This window comes from Euleptes europaea, chromosome 1, assembly GCF_029931775.1.
Source record: "Euleptes europaea isolate rEulEur1 chromosome 1, rEulEur1.hap1, whole genome shotgun sequence".
In the NCBI taxonomy this organism is placed as follows: domain Eukaryota; kingdom Metazoa; phylum Chordata; class Lepidosauria; order Squamata; family Sphaerodactylidae; genus Euleptes; species Euleptes europaea.
The window spans coordinates 132,578,964-132,596,619 of NC_079312.1; the positions used below are offsets into that span (position 1 = coordinate 132,578,964).

Genomic DNA, 17,656 nt, shown 5'->3' on the forward strand with positions numbered 1-17,656 from the left:
TGCTTCCATATGTGCAAAAGGGCATCTGGAAAGCCTGTGCCACCCACGTTCTATTATTATTTTCACATTTTAAAATTTAAGCAATGTGTTTGCTGAAGTTGCAATTTAAAGGGGAAGAATAGAATGGGGCGGGGGAAGCAGGGCGTTTTAATTCTCACAGTCCTTATTGAAAATCCTCCTCCTCAAGTTGCTTTTGTGGCAGGTGTAAGCTTACAGGTGTAACAACAGTTAAGAGGATAGTGATTTTTAGAAGGAAACCTGCACAAGGGGGAAAGGGTTAAAAAGATCCATTCCCCGCCTGTAGTTGGGATACTTAGTCATGTTGGACAAATATGTATAAATGTGCACGTTTTACACCACCATTTGTTTGGAAGCTTTCTTTGCAGAATTTGGTGTTCAGATATGATCAGGATCTGGAGGGGAGAAGGGCACAGCAAACACTTAGGGAATGGCTGATAGCTCTGAACATGTCATACCCAAAGAGCTAAAAAAAAAATAATTGCACAGACCCTCTAACCATTTAGTGAAAATTGTCAGTACATTCTCAGCCTTTTTGAGGGCTAGAAACTAAGCTTTTGAAAAATGAAATCTGAGATTTTCAGCATGCTGATCATGGCACAATAGCTATTGAAGACTTTCAAAGCCCTTGAGAGATGGTACAGAATTCCTTCCTGGACAGAGCTTGATTGGCACTCTCTTGCCCAGGCTGGCACAAGGCACCCATGTGACCCATTATGCTCACATACACTGAGGCTCACCCATGGAAAACTGCATGCAGTCAGACTGGGCAGTGAGTCTCACACGGGGTCTTGCTGATGTATCTCAAATGTGGAAAAGAACTTGCGGAGTCCTGCCAGCTCCAGGCAGCTTGGCAAAGGGCACAGTTTCCAATCACATGTCCCACTGAGTGTATCCAAGCCCATGCCCTGGGCTGTCAGCTGCCCTCCTTCCTCCACACTATGTTTGCCTCTGGGGCAAGGAGTGGGGCAGGTGGCTCAGCTGCTTCAGAAGTTGCTCTCAGCCGTGTCAGGAAACTCATAGCAATGAGGCCGCTCGCCTAGGGCTAGGTTCTCACTGGCACTGCAGCCTGTCCGCTCGAGGTACTGGGTGCTGGTGTGCACTGTTCCTTGGCTGCGGCCTAGCCCGTTGAGGTAGCTGCCCACCAGCTTGTGCTTCTCACAAGTGCTGCCCCCTCCGTTGCGAGCATTTGGTGTGTGGCTGTATGTGTGCTTGTACTCCTCTTCTATGTCCCGGCCAAGCTTCCAGCGGCTCCATTTCTTCATCAGCTCTGACTGTACCTACAGAAATGACACACAAAGAGGGAAACAGTGGTAGGGGCCATTTAACTCATGGTCCATCTACCACAATCCCGCAATCCAGCCCTGACATTCTCAGGGCCAAACTGCCCATGACAGGCTAACCCATCTTGGATCTAACGTCGTGTTTCTGCAAATAGAAGCATTTCCACCTACACAGCACAACTTTCCTGCCTCCCCCCTGACTGCAGCCCAGAATGCTACCCAAAATTATGTGCTTGCAGAATCCCTTGTCCCTCCATTTCAGAGGTCATTTTGAACTGCAACTGAGAGGCTGGGGAGAGAGGCAAAAAAGTTGTGCTCCAGGGAGGGAAAGCGTTCTGTCTTCAGAAACACTACGTTGATCCAAGCAGCTGCTTCTTGTAGTGAAAAGAAGCTTTGAGAGGGTGACTTCCAGTGGAGAAGTAGCAGGGGTGGGTGATGCTTAATCTTTTCTGCACCTTCCACTTTTTTCTGCAACTCCCCCTGCAAGACATGTTTTCACCCACAAGTTTACGGAGGCAGAACTGACTGGAACTCTGTAAAAGGAAATGCAGCTGGGGAGAAGAGTTGCAGAAGGAAAATGTCAGGCAGGAAAAGGATTAAGCCATGCTTCATGGCTGAGAAGTACCCCCCTCCGCTGCTTTTCACCATATGAAGCAGCTTTCACATGTGTAGTTTGGCTGTAAATATTTTAAAGGATGAATGTGTTCATTGCTAACGACTCAGACAATGTTTGTAAAAAGCAAGTTCAGTTCTACCAGTTCTGGTTATATGGGCAATAGCTACAGCCCTGTAGCTTTAACTATATCCATAACTAAACAGCTTCTTCCTAACTGAATTAAGCTGTGCCATCTGGTTCTCTCACTGTTTGCAAAGGACTGGGTTGGATCCTGCAATCTGTCTTCCTAACTTTCTCCGCTCCCCCAGCAGCCGTTTCTGACCCCATTAAAATTTATTCCCAGGGTTGCCGGACCTGCATAGAGTAACAGGCGTGTGAGTCGGGAAGCTGCAATAGTGAGGGGGAAGGGGGAGCAATAGGTCCCTCCTGCCTCTTGTATGTGTGGGACTTCATGAATGGAAGACACCAACAAGTGCAATGCTTCCGCTTTCCCCTCCCCACTGAATAGGGTTCCCAACCTCCAGGTAGTAGTTGGAGATCTCCTGCCATTACAACTAATCTCCAGCCAATAGAGATCAGTTCACCTGGAGAAAATGGCTGCTTTAGCAATTGGACTCTATGGCATTGAAGTCTCTCCCCTCCTCACACCCTGTCCTCCTCAGGCACCGCCCCTAAAACCTCCCACCAGTGGTGAACAGGGACCTGGCAACCCTACCACTGAAGCCTTCCAGACTTCATGGCTACTACTCCACATGCGTCCCTTGACTCTGGGAATACACTTTCTCAGGGTTGGAAATGGTTGCCGGGGGAAGGGAAAGCCAGGAAGACTGGGGGTCCTTCCATGGTCCTTGCATGGTCCTTGTACTGGATCCAACCGACTATGCGTGTTGTTTGTCCAGTTCCAGCTATGCCCGCAATACCTTTCAAATGAATACAGGTGGGACCACCTGGCCCCACCAGTGACCCATTTCCTTGGCAGCCGGGGCCCTGTGTCTCTTTTGCCCCTGCTTGATACACACTCACCTCTTTGTTCACAAAGCAGTAGAGAATGGCCACCAGCATTCCCTAGTGAGAGAAAAGAGTTAGTCAGAATCAGCTGATTATTTTTGTAACACCCTCCTCCCCCAAGTCTGTCCTTTTGGATTCTGGAACAGCCTCATGCTCTAACTGCATGTTACATTTTCTTCCATGATCATTTTAAAAAAAACATCTCTCCCCCCTTTTTTCCCTTTTTTTTTGGGTGAGGAGAATAGCCAAGGGCACTTTCCTCCACCTTTTCCCGCTTTAAAAAAAGTTACCCCCTTTGAGGAACAAATATTCTTAATTTTGCCACAGTGGAGGTAAAAACTGGTCACGGGTGGCTTTTTTTCAGTGGAAAAACAGGAGGCGAAGGTTAAAAATCCCACCCACAGTGGCGGACTGGCCATTTGTCAGCTTGCCCGATGGCAAGGCCCCCCCCTTAAATATTAGATAATATGTTAAAAATAAAAATTAATAAAAATTAAATGATAGCCTTATAGTTGTGGGTAGGCCCCCTTTGTCTCCTGGCAACCAATATTTTTAGACCCAGTCCACCACTGCCCACCCCCACCTCCATCCTCCTCCTCAAAAAACCAGCAGCCTCAGCATCTGCATTTGGAAAAAGAAACACAGGACAGTCTCTAAACATGATCAGAAATGGGTGTTTTTGTGTCTCACCTGGAAGGAGCTGAGGAAGAGGTCAAAGAAAAGCTTGACATAGCGCAGAGTGCCCTGGGCATGTTCATCAGTTACAAAGGCAAACACCACCTCATGGATACCCAGCAATGGGATAAGTGTCAGTGTTGACTTGGCCAGCCTAAATGAGGCATCAGTTAATTAGAACACATCACAATGAAAAGACACCATCATCCAGCATCCAATCAGAGTTCATTCTGGGTTTTCCTACTCAATGGAAACACAAATGGGCTTATGGGCAGGAGGGAAATGAACCTGTGGGACGACTAGCTGCCCCCACCACACCTTGACGGCCACTTCAGAGATCCACAGATCAGCATGCCAGCCATAAACCTTTCAGGGACATAATGGCAGAGACTGCAAGGACACCCCTAACCTCAACAGACCAGGGTGACATGGCCAGTATTGATATACAAGGTAGATTTGAATGTTCTTAACTTGGGGCTCATGGCATTATAGTGTCAAATGCCCAGTACCGGAATTTGTAGTCTGTGTAGCGCATCTGGTGAGCACGGAGCTTGGAGACCAAGATCTGAATGATACGGATGAAAATGAAGAAATTGATCTGAAAGAGAAATATTGCAGATGAGGGGTGGGAGAGGTGAGTAGAAAGTGAGTAGAGCATTCTGCATGATAAAGGTCTAGTGGAGTCTGGGAGCATGGCTGTAGCCTGTATTTATAATTCTTCTCAACATTATTATTATCCACTCTTCCTACACTCACAGTGGTTAACTTGGGGCTCTTCTTAATCTCTCATCAGGGCACTGATCACATCCACATGCCCTTAGTTTTACTAGAGCTATGGGATTAGGTGCTCCCAGAGCATTTACTGCACCACTGGCATGTATAAGTAAAGATAAAGGTCCCCTGTGTAAGCTTACATCATTCCTGACCCATGGGGTGACGTCACATCCTGATGTTTCCAAGGCAGACTTTGTTTGCAGGGTGGCTTGCCAGTGCCTTCCCCAGTCATCTTCCCTTTACCCCCAGCAAGCTGGGTACTCATTTTACCGACCTCGGAAGGATGGAAGGCTGAGTCAACCTTGAGCCGGTTACCTGAAACCGACTTCCGTCGGGATCAAACTCAGGTCGTGAGCAGAGCTTTTGACTGCAGTACTGCAGCTTAACACTTGCGCCACAGGGCTCCCTGGCATGTATGCATGTACATAATTTATGTGAAGAGATTTGAAAAGTGTAATCTAAATACTAGGGTTGGATACAGAGGAAAATTTCAGCTGACAGAAAGAGGGGCGATTTTCACCGTTCCCCCCTCCTACTGCAGACCGCTGACACACCTCTCGTGATGTTCCTGGAGCAATATTTCAGGGGGCATTTGGGGTTACAGTGGAAGGATGGAAGTGCAGAAGTCATAGAGGCTTATCACACCAACAATTTACAGCATATTATCATCGTGCTCGGTGTGTGTGTTTTGGATGCGTATTCTTCATTTCCGATCGCACCGTGTTTGTTAAGACTGCTCCCAAGACGGTTTATCGTCATATCGCACCTCCAAAGTAATAGTCCGAAAAGTTGAGAGGAGAAGCCTGGGGGAGCACTGCATCATGTCTACGTCGCTGATGCTTCCCTGCCTCCCGTCCCCTTTTTTCCCCACGCATGCGCAATATCATTGATCCGAAGGAGAGCTGTACGCCATTAAGAATTGCCTCATTTGCACAGCAGGGAAACCCTAATCCCAACCTATGCAGGCATTCCCCCCCCAAAACCCCCCCCAAAATGAGCAATTCCTTGCACAGTGCTAATTACAGAGCTGCTGTCTTTTCGGGCGCTGGTCCAACAATCTTGCATTTTTTCGTTGGGACGAGCACATTAAAAAAATTTTTTGAGAGCAGGGAGGCACGCTCAACCCCGGCAGGGGGAGAAAGAGGAACAGGTGGGGAGAAACTTTGTGCTGGCAGGAGAGCCCTGACTTGTGTGTGTGTGTGTGTGTGTGTGCGTGTGTGCGCGGGCGCTCTCTCTATCCCTCAGTCTCTTTCCCTTCCTCCTCCATCTGCCGCTGGCAGCAATTTCACTACTTTTCCAGCCCTCGCCCTCCTCTGCATTCCTTCCCCCTCAAGCCCACGAACCGTTTACAAAATCCACTTCAAGGACATTCCATATGAGGTAAATGTTTGATTGGGACCCTGCACAAATAAAAATGGTTGTTCTAATGTTCCAATGTTTCTGTGTTCCTTTGTAAGACCACAAGCACTTGGGGGGGGGAATTAAGTAACAATAATGATTGGTGGATGCAAATAGGAGGGGAGGGGGAAGGTGGGATGGGAGGAGAAAGGCTTTTCATTGGGTGCTGCAAAAAGAGGGGAGGAGAACTGAATAGCGTATGTAACAACGCACCCCTTGGATTGCCGGTTTTGAAACGACATAACGAAATACATCGTGGTATAGGCGTTTTGGGAAAAAACAGATGTCTGGCACTTCCAAAGCATTTCCAAGCCGAAATGGGAGGTCTGAGGTGTGATCTAACCTGGATAACACGTTTTTTTAAACATAGTATTATACTGAGTGCGTCAGGCCCCATACTCTGCCAACTGAAATAACTTCTATTAGTGAAAAATTTCACCCAACCCAACCCTATGTCATCGTTCTTAGTACTACCTATGAGATAAGGTGGGTGGATAGTGCTATCCTGAGACATTTGCATGGTTATTTTTTTAATGACCAACAGCAAGGGAGACTGGAGGCAGGAAAAAGGCACCTCCTCTGGAATCTGTTGGCTGAAGACCCTGTTTTCATGACCTTTCGGGGTAGAGGCTGGCTCTGAAGACGGGGGAGTTCTAAACACGGCAGCAGTTTTCCGCCATCCAACAGACATGTGGGAGCCAGGGCAGAGGAAACAAGGACTAGACAAGACTCACCAAGATGGCAAGGAACACGGGGAAACGTAGGATCCACCAGAAACCCATATTGTGGTTGGTGCTCCAGCATCTAAGTTAAAGGAAGAAACAAAGGTGCATGTAAAATCACTCTCACCAAGCACTCCCTTACCCTTGTGTGGGGTCCAGTATCCCCTCCAGACCACTCATGGATATCACCTGCTATATTACCAAAAGGACTACAGACAGGTTTTCCACCAACTTGTATAGTGGTCATATACACTGACCTGGAATATTGCTTGTTAGAACTTACTGAATATTTTCATAAAGAAATTTCACCACCATCCATGGCACAATGAAGAGAATGGGGGCGCCTATGAAGACAGGAAACAGAAGGATATAAGCAAGAACAGAGAGGAGGAATTTCTGTTTCTTCACCTCAAAGCTACACCTTCCTGCAACTCACAAAATGCAACAGGGAGATGGAGTTGCAGCGTCCTTAACCCCTGAGATATCATTGCAACCAGCTTGCTTTGGGCTACACAGCCTGTGGGTACAAATGCTAGCCTAAAGGCAGACAGGGCATACTCTCCAAGCTGACAACTGTGTCTTCCTAACTCCATCATTAATAAGATCTTCCAGCTTCCTCTGCTCTGCTCCTCACAACTGGGATAACCAAACAGCAAAAGCAGTTTAGGCAAGATTTTAAAGGGGCAGAGCCAAAGCTGGGAATTTCCAGGCAAGACATGGGGGACTGGATGTATAATTACTTACTAGGAAACAGTGAGCTGGAGTCATATACACACATGCTGAAAATAAAACTGGAAAACATATCTAATGACTATTCTACACCCCTAAGCTAGATTGGATATGCTAGGGTTCCCCATGGCCCATGGGTGGCATGATATCCACTAGCACCTGGCACATGACAAGCTTTTCAAAAAGTGGCTGGGGCTGTTGTAAGACAGGGCTTGTTACTGGCTGCCTTCATTCACTTCCACAGCTGCAATAGCAGCCACTGGAGGTCAGGAGGACCAGTAGGCACCTGTACTTTCCTTAGTCAAGGTGTGGTTCCATTCCCACCTTAAGCTTTAGTTCCTTTTGTTCTCTTTCTCCCTTCTCCCTCCAGCTTTCTTTCTTTTATTTTTATTCCCCTTCTGTGATTCTTTTGCAAAGTGAGGAGGGAAGTATTGTGTTTGGCTCTGTCTCCTGCAGCAGCCAATTGGGCTTTGACTCCACCTCCTGTGGCAGTCATTTTAGGTGGCACTAACCATCCCTCTCAGAATTCCTAAGGTCAAAAGGTTGGGGACCCCTGGAATACACTGCGCAAATAAGGCGTGATAATTCTGTGTGCAGACAGTAGTTTTTTTGGAGACATGAAGGCACTTCGATGGAACCATCATAGTCCACACAAAGTTTGGACATAAATTTTCTCAGTCCCACTGTTGCCTTTGATCAAACATGTTTCTAGCACTTCAAAAACCTGTATTACTGGAGAGCCCCCCCAAAAAGTGAGTATCTTTACAGTACACCACTATTGAATCTCTGAAATACTACAGTCTGTACACAGCTTTAATTACAATGCAGTGCACAGGCCCATGTGGAGATGGGCCTGTGCCCACCTACTTTGACCTTAGGGTCAAAGTAGACATTGCAAGAGATGTGCGTCTCTTCCTTGTGTCTCCTCAGTACTTCCCAGGAACATCTAGTAAAAGAAGATGCAGGCCAGGATTTCACCGTACCTGGATTCTTTCCCCTCACCCCCCACTGCAAGTAGTGGGCAATTAAGTGGAGGTGGGTTGCAGACTCTGAGGACAGTGATGACATCTCATCACCTCATTTGATTTCTTTTACTGGGCAGAGAGAGAAATTTGGGGCTACTGTTCTTCGCAGCAGCCATGTGTCCTTCATAACGTACAAGTAGGCCCTTGCCTCTCTAGCAGGTGTCTCGTGTTCACCAACATGGGATCAAATGTGATATTCAAGCAAAATAGTTTTTCTTGGATCTTTCTTTCTAGAGAAAAGAAATGCAGGGGCTGGAACAACCATGGGCTTTGACCTCATAAAAAGCAGATACTTCCTGGGCAATCCAAACTGTTTCCCTTAGAGGTTTAGTTTGATATGAAAGGAATAACCCACAGACCAAACTATCTCAGAAAGATGTCATATAACTAGAGTTGCCAACCTCCAGGTACTAGCTGGAGATCTGCTGCTATTACAACTGATCTCCAGCCAGTAGAGATCAGTTCACCTGGAAAAAATGGCCGCTTTGGCAATTGGACCCTATGGCACTGAAGTCCCTCCCTTCCCCAAACCTTGCCCTTCTCAGGCTCTGCTCCAAAAACCTCCCACCGGTGGGGAAGAGGGACCTGGCAACCCTACAGATAATGAGGGTTTCATCCTTTTTACCCTGCCTGTCCGTGCTTGCAGTGCTGGATTCACAGACTCTGTCCCCAAAACAGGTGGTGAGCCCTTTCCCTCCTCTGGTACCACACTGCCCATATTTCAATGTTCCTTGTGTCCCAATACGTAATCTGGCCTGTGCAATTCTGGATGAGCCCTCTCTGCTCTGGTGAAAGGACTGCACTGTTTACCCCTCATCCTATTAAGTACCCAGGCATTCATATACTCACCCCAGCCAATGCAGAGGTAGAGGGTGAAGTAGCTCCGTTCAGAGAAGACAGCCAGCACCAGCAAGTTATGGAGGTAGATCCCCTCCACCAACAGCCAGCAGTAGTTGGCCACAATGCCGTACTGCATGAACACAGTGGCTGCACGGCATCCTGCTGCTGCCTAGGGTAAGGGAGAGGGGTCAGGAAGAGGCAGCTCCGGAGCTTTCAGCAAGAACCTCCCACAGACCTGAGATACGAACCTCCTTTCCCCCATTCCCCTTGGCTTTGTGGGTGGTGCTTTCTTTTTAAAGAACTACCTGTATAAGAGCTTCAGTCCTATGCACTGAAGCAGGGAAGGAAGCTTTTAAAGGGTTATCAGTGCAACCTGCACAATTTCTCCACTCTAATCCCACTGAAAATAATGTGTTTAGACTGGAGTAACTCTGCATAGGATTGAAGAGTCGATCGCCTCCTGGACCGCTGCTATGAATACAGTTTTGTTCATTCAAGCAGCCTGGAGAGAGTGAATGGTGGTGATTCTCATATATGCTAGTGAATGTGAGTCCCAAACTGGTCAACATTTGAACAACATGCTTTTGTGGAGTGATGACAGGGCTTCATTTGCACTATAGCATAACCCTGAAATCTGCGTTCAGTTCCAGGAAGGCCAGCCTGAGAGCATTTTTGTTGCTGTGCATTATTTTCAGGCCTATGTTATTCATGTGGGCTGAAACACAGCAGAAAGATCAAGTGTATGTTATACCCAGGGTAGATTTGACAATCACATTATAGATTGATTGAAGCAACACTGATGTGTAAACCTCGTGTATGAAAATGTCCGGTGCCTTTTTCCTTGAGTTGCCAATGAGTCGGCACAGTGAATCTGGGCAAAAAATCTGAGCAAGGAGCACAAGGACACCATAGTTACAGCTCTATGGCATGGGAGGGTCAAGTGACACTCCCTGCTTTATGATGGGGGAGGGGAGGTGGGAAGCAAAAGTGAAGCACAAAGGAGGTGTCACCTCATCACTCAGCCAGACCCGCACGCTGTAGTCATCAATCTTCTCGTTGTAGCGGGTCTTGAGCAGCGTGTCGATGATAAGCACCGAGATGCCCTTCAGGATGAAGGAGGCGAAGAGGTTCATGTGGATGTAGTTGCGCATGCAGTGCAGCTTGCTGGAGAGCAGGGAGCCTGTCAGTGTCTGTCCGGTGGGGCTGGCAACATGCAGTGCCCCCTCCCAGAGCCCTCTTCCAGTCCTTGGACCCTGATAACAGTCTCCACCCCATCCCACCACACCACCCAACCCCAACCCCTGGTCCCCACCTTGCTCCTTATTCCTACACATCATCTCTAGGGTTGCCAACCTCCAGATAGTAGCTGGAGATCTCCTGCTATTACAACTGATCTTCAGCCGCTAGAAATCAGTTCCCCTGGAGCAAATGGCCGCTTTGGCAATTGGACTCTATGGAATTGAAGTCCCTCCCCTCCCCAAACCCCGTCCTCCTCAGGCTCCGCCCCAAAAATCTCCAGGTATTTCCCAACTCAAGAGCTGGCAACACTAATCATCTCCCTTCCAGCTCTCAGTATAATCCACAGATTGCCCCTGCATTAGCCCCTTCCTGCAGAATTGATAACAGTCATTCACTCTGTGAACTTAATTGTTTATTGCATGTAATATAAAGTTTCACTGCATTGCTCTCCAGTCATGTAATCTAGCCTTACTGCCAGAATTATGTTGCATTTTTACTGAGTGGTTCTCTAATTTTGTCGGTTGCAGGTATTATACTGTTCTTATTGCATTGTTTTTAGTCCCAGTGAGACAGGCAGACTATAAACAACGTAAATGAAACAGAACACCCTCACCTCCCATTGGAAGAGCGACAGAGGTAGGGAGAAAGGGGTGGCGGGGTGCTCCTGGTGAGGAGAGTGGGAAAGGGCTGCTGGTGGATCTTCCCTGCCTCGCCCATAGTGTAGCAATAGGACCCTGCTGGCTAAGGCTGCTGTGGGAATATCTGCCTACTTGACGGGCTTCTCTCCTTCACGTGCTCTCTGCCTCCAGGAATTGCTTGCAGCCTTTCCATTGGCTCTTGGGGGAGGAGAGGCAGGTAGAAGCTGGGAAGGAGATGGCTTGGGCTACAAAAGGGCGTTTGGCACTCAGGATGGCTGCTGATCTGTGGTCTGAAGAACGGCAACAGCACCACCATCACCACCATGTGCCTGGGAAAGACCCCTGGCGATACTACAAAACCTACATCATTGGAGTTTATCATGGGAATAATGAATCATGTTTAATTAAGTGACCAATTACACTAAAGGTGTGTGTGGGGGGAGGGTTATGTTTTGGTATGCTTCGAAGTCCTTGCTTGTAAGTTTCAGTTCCATTGCACCATGGTGATATAGTGCAACTGAGAGATCTCTTTAAAAGAGTCCCTTAAGATGCCTGAATTTTACCAGGAACTGTATGATTAATTGATTATGGGAGTTATTGAAAAACTGCCTGTAGCCAGGAGAAAGTAGTTTTGCACTGAATGGGACTTACTACTGAGAACTTAGATTGTATTGCATGGGGATAGGGCATTATAGGATTTTAATGGGGATTTAATGCAGTATTAAGTGGGGTGCAGCTAAAATTTCACTTCCAGCTGATTGCTGAAGAGTAATCTCTCAGCAGCACAAAAGGAGCCTCATTTGGAAGCAACCATAGAGGAGAAACTATGGGCCCAGTGTTGGTTCATGGATGCCTTTCCCTGCCTTTCCTTCCACTGATATACCCACCCTTCACCCCAAATGTATGTAGTCCAAGCACAAAAGCTAACTTCTATATGTCCCTTGGTTCTTGTAGGTTATTCGGGCTGTGTAACCGTGGTCTTGGTATTTTCTTTCCTGACGTTTCACCAGCAGCTGTGGCAGGCATCTTCAGAGGAGTAACACTGAAGGACAGTGTCTCCCGTTATCTATATGTCCCGTTTCTCAGTGGCTGTCTGACTGAATTCACAGGGGTGTTTCCCACACAGGGACATGCACACATGGTTTCCTCATTGCTGCTGCAGTTACCAATACAGTGCAGCCGCAACAGGGTTTCCACTAGGCAGGTTTCCCTGTAGTTTACCCTGGGAGGTATGCAAATGCACCATAATGCTGTGGGGAAGCAGGAAAAAAATGCTCGGCAAAAGCATATAATCCGAGGCAAATCACCCGCATGGAAATAGCCACGGTGGGTTTGTTTCCCTACCATAGGAATGATTGTTATCAGTTGCCTCATGGAAGAGGCTATCAAAGTTTCCTGGCTGTATGCTTTTTGTGAATACATTTGGGGTTCTAATGTCGATCAGAATACAAGCTGTGCCTTTCATATGACTTGGGAGACACATGGATCTTCTCCCACAGACTAACTGTGGTAAAAACCATCTTGTGATTTAAAACAATCCAGTAGAATGAACCAGCCTGGGATTCCTCCAATAAAGGCTATTTTTCTAATGAATAAACTGCATGACATATAATTAATCTCTCTCCATAATTAACAGAAACACACAGTTTGTTGTCACTGATATTAAAAAGCTTTCCCCATGTGGAATTAACTGCTGTGTGAATGGTAGCGATAGACTACCATGCCACTTAAAAGATGTCTTTTCCCCAACCCTGATCACCCCACCCACCCCCAGGTCAATCCCCCAGGTACCTAAAGCCTAGTAGCACAGCCAAGGCGAGGATCAGGCCGCAGAGTGACACCGAGTATCCCACCGTGTACATCACCTTGAAGCTGCCGTAGATCCTAGCAAACTTGTTCTGGGAAAGGAGAGCAGAGAGAATCTAAGGCATGAAGTGCTGAGGACTATGGACTGCTCACTTATCCAAAGGGAAGTGGAGAGATCATGTGTGTGGTGGGGTGTGAGGCAGCCCTCAGAACTGATTTACATATTCATGCTCACTTGTTCTAGGATGGTCTCATTGTCCATCATGCACTGACGGACGTCCCGCAATGATTTCCCTTCGGGACTTGTCACCCATCGGGCATCTGGACCACACTTCTTGAATACATAGCCATGTTTCACTGTGGGGAGGGAAAGGACGGGTTGGATAACTGACTGTGCCCCAGATGAATACCCCCTCAGCCAGCACACCTCCTTTGCTTGTCCCCATGCCAACATCCCCTTTCCCAGCAGGACTCAGACATATCTTTCCCTTTTCCCCACCTAAGGACATGAGCCCATCCCAATCTGTTCCTCCCTATGCTGCAAGTACCTTTATCATACCAGGGCAGGAACCAGGGGCAGGAAACATTGACGGTGGTGTTGGGCTGGGCATCGGGCCAGCATGAGTACTTGTCAAAGGTTCGGTTGCAGACCAGCTCTGTCGAAAGAGAGGCAGGGGCTATGGGTATGCATATATGTGGCAGTGGTGGAAGCAACAGGTGCGGCAGAACATGTGTCGGGGAAACCTTCTTCCTTATTTATTTCAGTTTCCACTCTTTCTATGAGACGGTTCAGTGTAGTGATTAGAGAGGCAGGCCAGGCTCCAGGAGGTGCAAATCCCTGCTCTGCCATGGAAACCTGCGAGGTGACTTTGGGCCAGTCACATGCTCTCTGCCTAACTTACCTCACAAGGCTGTTGTGAGGATAAAATGGAGGGGAGGAGAATAACGTAAGCTGCTTTGGGTTCCCACTGGCAAGAAAGGTAGGGTATAAATGAAGGAAATAAAATAAACAAGACACTTAACAATGCAATCCTAAACAGTTGTGAAGTGGTTAATCCTAAGTGTGGTGGAGTGGTTAAGAGCGGTGGTTTGGAGCAGTGGACTCTAATCTGGAGAACCAGGTTTGATTCCCCACTCCTTCACATGAGTGACGGACACTGATCTGGTAAACCGGTTGGTTTCCCCACTCCTACACATGAAGCCACTGAGTGACCTTGGGCTAGTCACATTCTCTCAGCCCCACCTACCTCACAGGGTGTCTGTTGTGAGGAGGGGAAGGGAAGGTGACTGTAAGTCGGTTTGATTCTTCCTTAAGTGGTATAGGAAGTCAGCATGTAAAAACCAACGCTGCTTCTTCTACTACTACGTCCGTTGAAGTCAATGGGTTTAGAAGGGTGTAACTCTGTTTAGGATTGTGCTGTAAGTCAGTGGCCCTGTAAAAAAAAATCCCCACTTGCTCCTACAAAGGGGGCCCCACGACGGCTTACAAAATCAACAAGCTAACCCACCTTTACAAAACAGAGCAAAACAAAATCAAAAACAGCACAGTCACTGATGTTCTATCCAACAGAATCTGATGTTGGATCACATCTGTGGATCTAGGCCCAACATCTGCATGCATGCACTGGCCCATATACACAGCTATCTAACGATTCATTCCCTCCCAGGCCTCACTTTGACACTGCCCCCACTTGTCATTTGAGATCCAGTAACCAGCAATGTTTTTAGGACCACTTCTCCAGCGGAAAATAAATTGTCTCTGTTCATTTGTATGTGCTAATGTGCTTCCAGTACTAGAGATAAGCCTCCTTATTCACGCAAAGCGTGTGTCCTCCTTTTCCCATTTCCATAGCCACAGGCATGCACAAGGTCCCAGCATGCAATTGCTCATTGTTTAGCAATGAAACTGACAAACAAAGAGAAAAACAGGAAGAAAAACAACAGGACAACATAACAGACCCAGCAGGGCCCCTGACGGATTCCCCGCCTCATGTCCCATTTGCCTCCCTCATCCAATGTTCTGTCAGACAATACCCAACCTGCAGGGGGCGCGTGACTCACCAGTAGGCGGCGGCAGGAGACTCATGTTGTGAAAACACTCTTTGCTGTAGGCCTTCCAGTTCTCAAAGAGGAAGTCCATGGTCTGGGCTGAGGGTCCCTGTGGAGGGGGAAAGGCAACAGAGACTAGGGCTGGCCAGACACACGTGTAGATCAGATCTGGGGTAGGTCTGGGAGGGAGACCGGGGCCCTTACCTGGAGGCACAACACCAACGCCAGCAGGATACTGAACAAGTGCGTTTGGGACATCCCTCTGGAGGGCTGCGAAACAGCATTGGGGATGCTCTAGGAGCTGCTGGCTTCCTGCAGAAGTTTCTGGCGCCGGCTCAGCAAGAAACCTTCATGGGACAAAGAGGAAAGTGAAGGGGGGCACAAAGTTTCCATCAGTCTTGCTGCTCCTCTGCCGACTCCAGGTCTCAGTGCTCCGTCTCCAAGTCTGGTGACGCAGGAGGCTGAGAGAGGGCTCACTGGGTTACATCCAGACCACCTAGTTGGTGCCAGCGAATCACGATTGACAGGGACCTGCTAGGAGTGGGAACATGGCTGCTGCAGCTTCCACCCAGGTCAGCTGGCTGCTTGGCATTTTGACCCTGCCTCTGGTTGGTGCTGGGGGCTCTCTGACCCTCGTCGGAGCCAGAGGGAGCCGAAGACGCGCGACCGAGGGGGCTGCTTCGGATGCCAGTCACTGTAACTGGAACCTGTTTTGGGGGGAGCTATTTCAGGGCTGGATTTGGTTCCATGCCAAATGCCCGGTGAGACATGATCCATTACGATGCAGCAAGGGGGGGTGGCTATTCTTTTCTTATTCATCTCCTTGGAGCAGCAATATAGCTGAGCCTGTACCGATCTCGCCTCTTCGAACGCCTGCCAGCCCAGGCTCGCAACAGGTGCTGGAGACCAGCAGCAACCCAAACAAACTGAGCAGAAGAAAATGATCCAGAGTCTGTACTAAGCTGGGGTAACAGGTGACCTTTCACTAGGGCTGCCAACCTCCAGGTGCTGGCTGGAGATCTCCTGCTATTACAACTGATCTCCAGCCAACAAAGATCAGTTCACCTGGAGAAAATGGCTGCTTTGGCAATTGGACTCTATGACATTGAAGTCCCTCCCCTCCCTGAACCCCACCCTCCTCAGGCTCCACCCCAAATCCTCCCGCCGGTGGCGAAGAGGGACCTGGCAACCCTGCCCTTCACCATTGGTCCAGTGATGTATGGGTACATTCCGGGGGGGGGGGAGTTCTGCTGGGCCTGTTTGTTCCCCCAGAGACACTCTGCCCTGTCTTGACTGAGCTGTGCTATCTATGGACTGAACAGCCCTGCTTTGTGGATTGAGGCACAGCAGTGTTCGGGATGGGGGAGGTCCCTGGGTGCCAGGTGAACGGGGAGCAGAGGTAGTAAGAAGCCCTGGAAATCTTGTATCTGGGAGCCAGAACAGCCATGGTGTCAAGATAAGGTATGCCAAAGCTGTGCCTACTGGAGGAGTCAGCAGACAGCCGTGCAGCTGGGAAGTTTGCTGGCTGCCTCAGCAGCATGTGTGAGCATGCCTTACAGGGGCCAGAGGAGCTGTGTAGGGTAGCAGCAGCAGGGTGCATGGGAGAGGGACGGTTGAGGTATCAGCAAAAAAAGGTGTGCAGAGTCCTGTGGCTTGCTGAGGTGGGCAGATGCCCTGGTGCCTCTGCTCATGGGGCTGTAGCTTGTACATTCCTTCACTCTGTCATGGGCTGTGCTCATGCCAGCAGGGAGTCAGGGACTCTCCTTTCCTGGGGTCAGCCACTCCCCTCTTTGGCTGGTCCCTGTCTAGGAAAACATTTCATGGGGGCAGGGACCACAGGGAGAATGTGGTAGGCCTGCCTCTGGCCCGTTTTACAGCTCCTGGCATGGCCCAGCTAAGACCAACAAGGTTGTTAATCATTAACACCCTCCAGATGAGCCCGGTGACAGCTCTGTCTCCTCAACGCGCAGCACCATCCCAGCGCCAACAAAGGCCCCCATGGCTGAAAGCTGTGCTGTGGTCTCGTGGGTGGTGGGGCAATGCCCCTGTGTCTGCGACCCATCCCGGATAAGCTCAGATTCACACAAGAACTAAATCCTTCGATCCCTCTCTAAGCCGGTTAAAAGGCTCCTGAATGGCATTGCAGTACTCCTGACAAACAAATCATTCTTTCCAGGTGCTTTGGAACAACAGGCCGGATGTGGCTGGAACTGTACTGGGATTACTAGCGTGCTCCTTCAGCGAACCCCCTCCCCAAAGCAAAAACCAGTTGACCTTACAGTTCCAGCCCATTCTCTAACACTCACTGAGCACCAAGAGAAAGATCCCTCCAGGAAAAAAATGGTACAAGAAGCAATACTTTTCTCCAGGGCAGTGGGCTGTTGGGGAACCTTCTTTACACTGACTATAGGAGGCATCTTCGGCCTTCCTAAATGAGGGGTCAGTGAGAATAATTGTATACCTAAGAAAATAGGTCAGGCTCAGTGAATTTATATTACAATTAACTAGTTACCAGTTCCTACTCACCACTAGACACTGTACCTCTGCCTCACAGGGCCATCAGGGTTATGATCATCTGGTACAGAGGGTGGCAGTATACATATTTTCCCATGGGATTCCCTTTGCGTGAAAGATGTGCTGATGAGATATGACATTAATAGGGCTATGATGGACAGCGTATCTCATTCATGCCCCTTAGTTGCCTTCCTTCCAGACTAAAAAGCCTCAGACTCCCTAACCTTTCTTCATAAGGGTAGGTGCTCCAAGGCCTTGAAAACTTTGGTTGGTCTTTTCTGCACCTGTTCAGTCATCACATTATTCTTTGTGAGACGTGGCA

At 48.5% G+C, this 17,656-nt stretch overlaps 1 protein-coding gene across 1 annotated transcript; it reads right to left on the reverse strand.

Moving 5' to 3' along the window:
- Window positions 1-830: 830 nt before the first annotated feature.
- GCGR (glucagon receptor) lies at window positions 831-15,166 on the reverse strand. Its single transcript, XM_056867327.1, has 13 exons — window positions 15,025-15,166; window positions 14,833-14,929; window positions 13,320-13,427; window positions 13,007-13,128; window positions 12,757-12,863; window positions 10,099-10,252; window positions 9,098-9,257; window positions 6,778-6,838; window positions 6,507-6,576; window positions 4,110-4,198; window positions 3,616-3,754; window positions 2,941-2,982; window positions 831-1,298 (listed from the first exon to the last, which is right to left on the reverse strand). Exons 1-13 carry the CDS (start codon window positions 15,076-15,078, stop codon window positions 1,005-1,007), a joined length of 1,497 nt encoding a protein of 498 aa, XP_056723305.1. The 5' UTR covers window positions 15,079-15,166; the 3' UTR covers window positions 831-1,004.
- Window positions 15,167-17,656: the final 2,490 nt, after the last annotated feature.

Excerpts from the sequence above, each read along its gene's own strand:
- GCGR (XM_056867327.1), bottom strand. The coding sequence starts at position 15,078 with ATGTCCCAAACGCACTTGTTCAGTATCCTGCTGGCGTTGGTGTTGTGC. Across the intron at positions 4,199-6,506 it reads CCGTGTTCCTTGCCATCTTG|ATCAATTTCTTCATTTTCAT; the intron begins GTGAGTCTTGTC and ends TTTCTCTTTCAG. Across the intron at positions 3,755-4,109 it reads TACACAGACTACAAATTCCG|GCTGGCCAAGTCAACACTGA; the intron begins GTACTGGGCATT and ends TGCCTCATTTAG.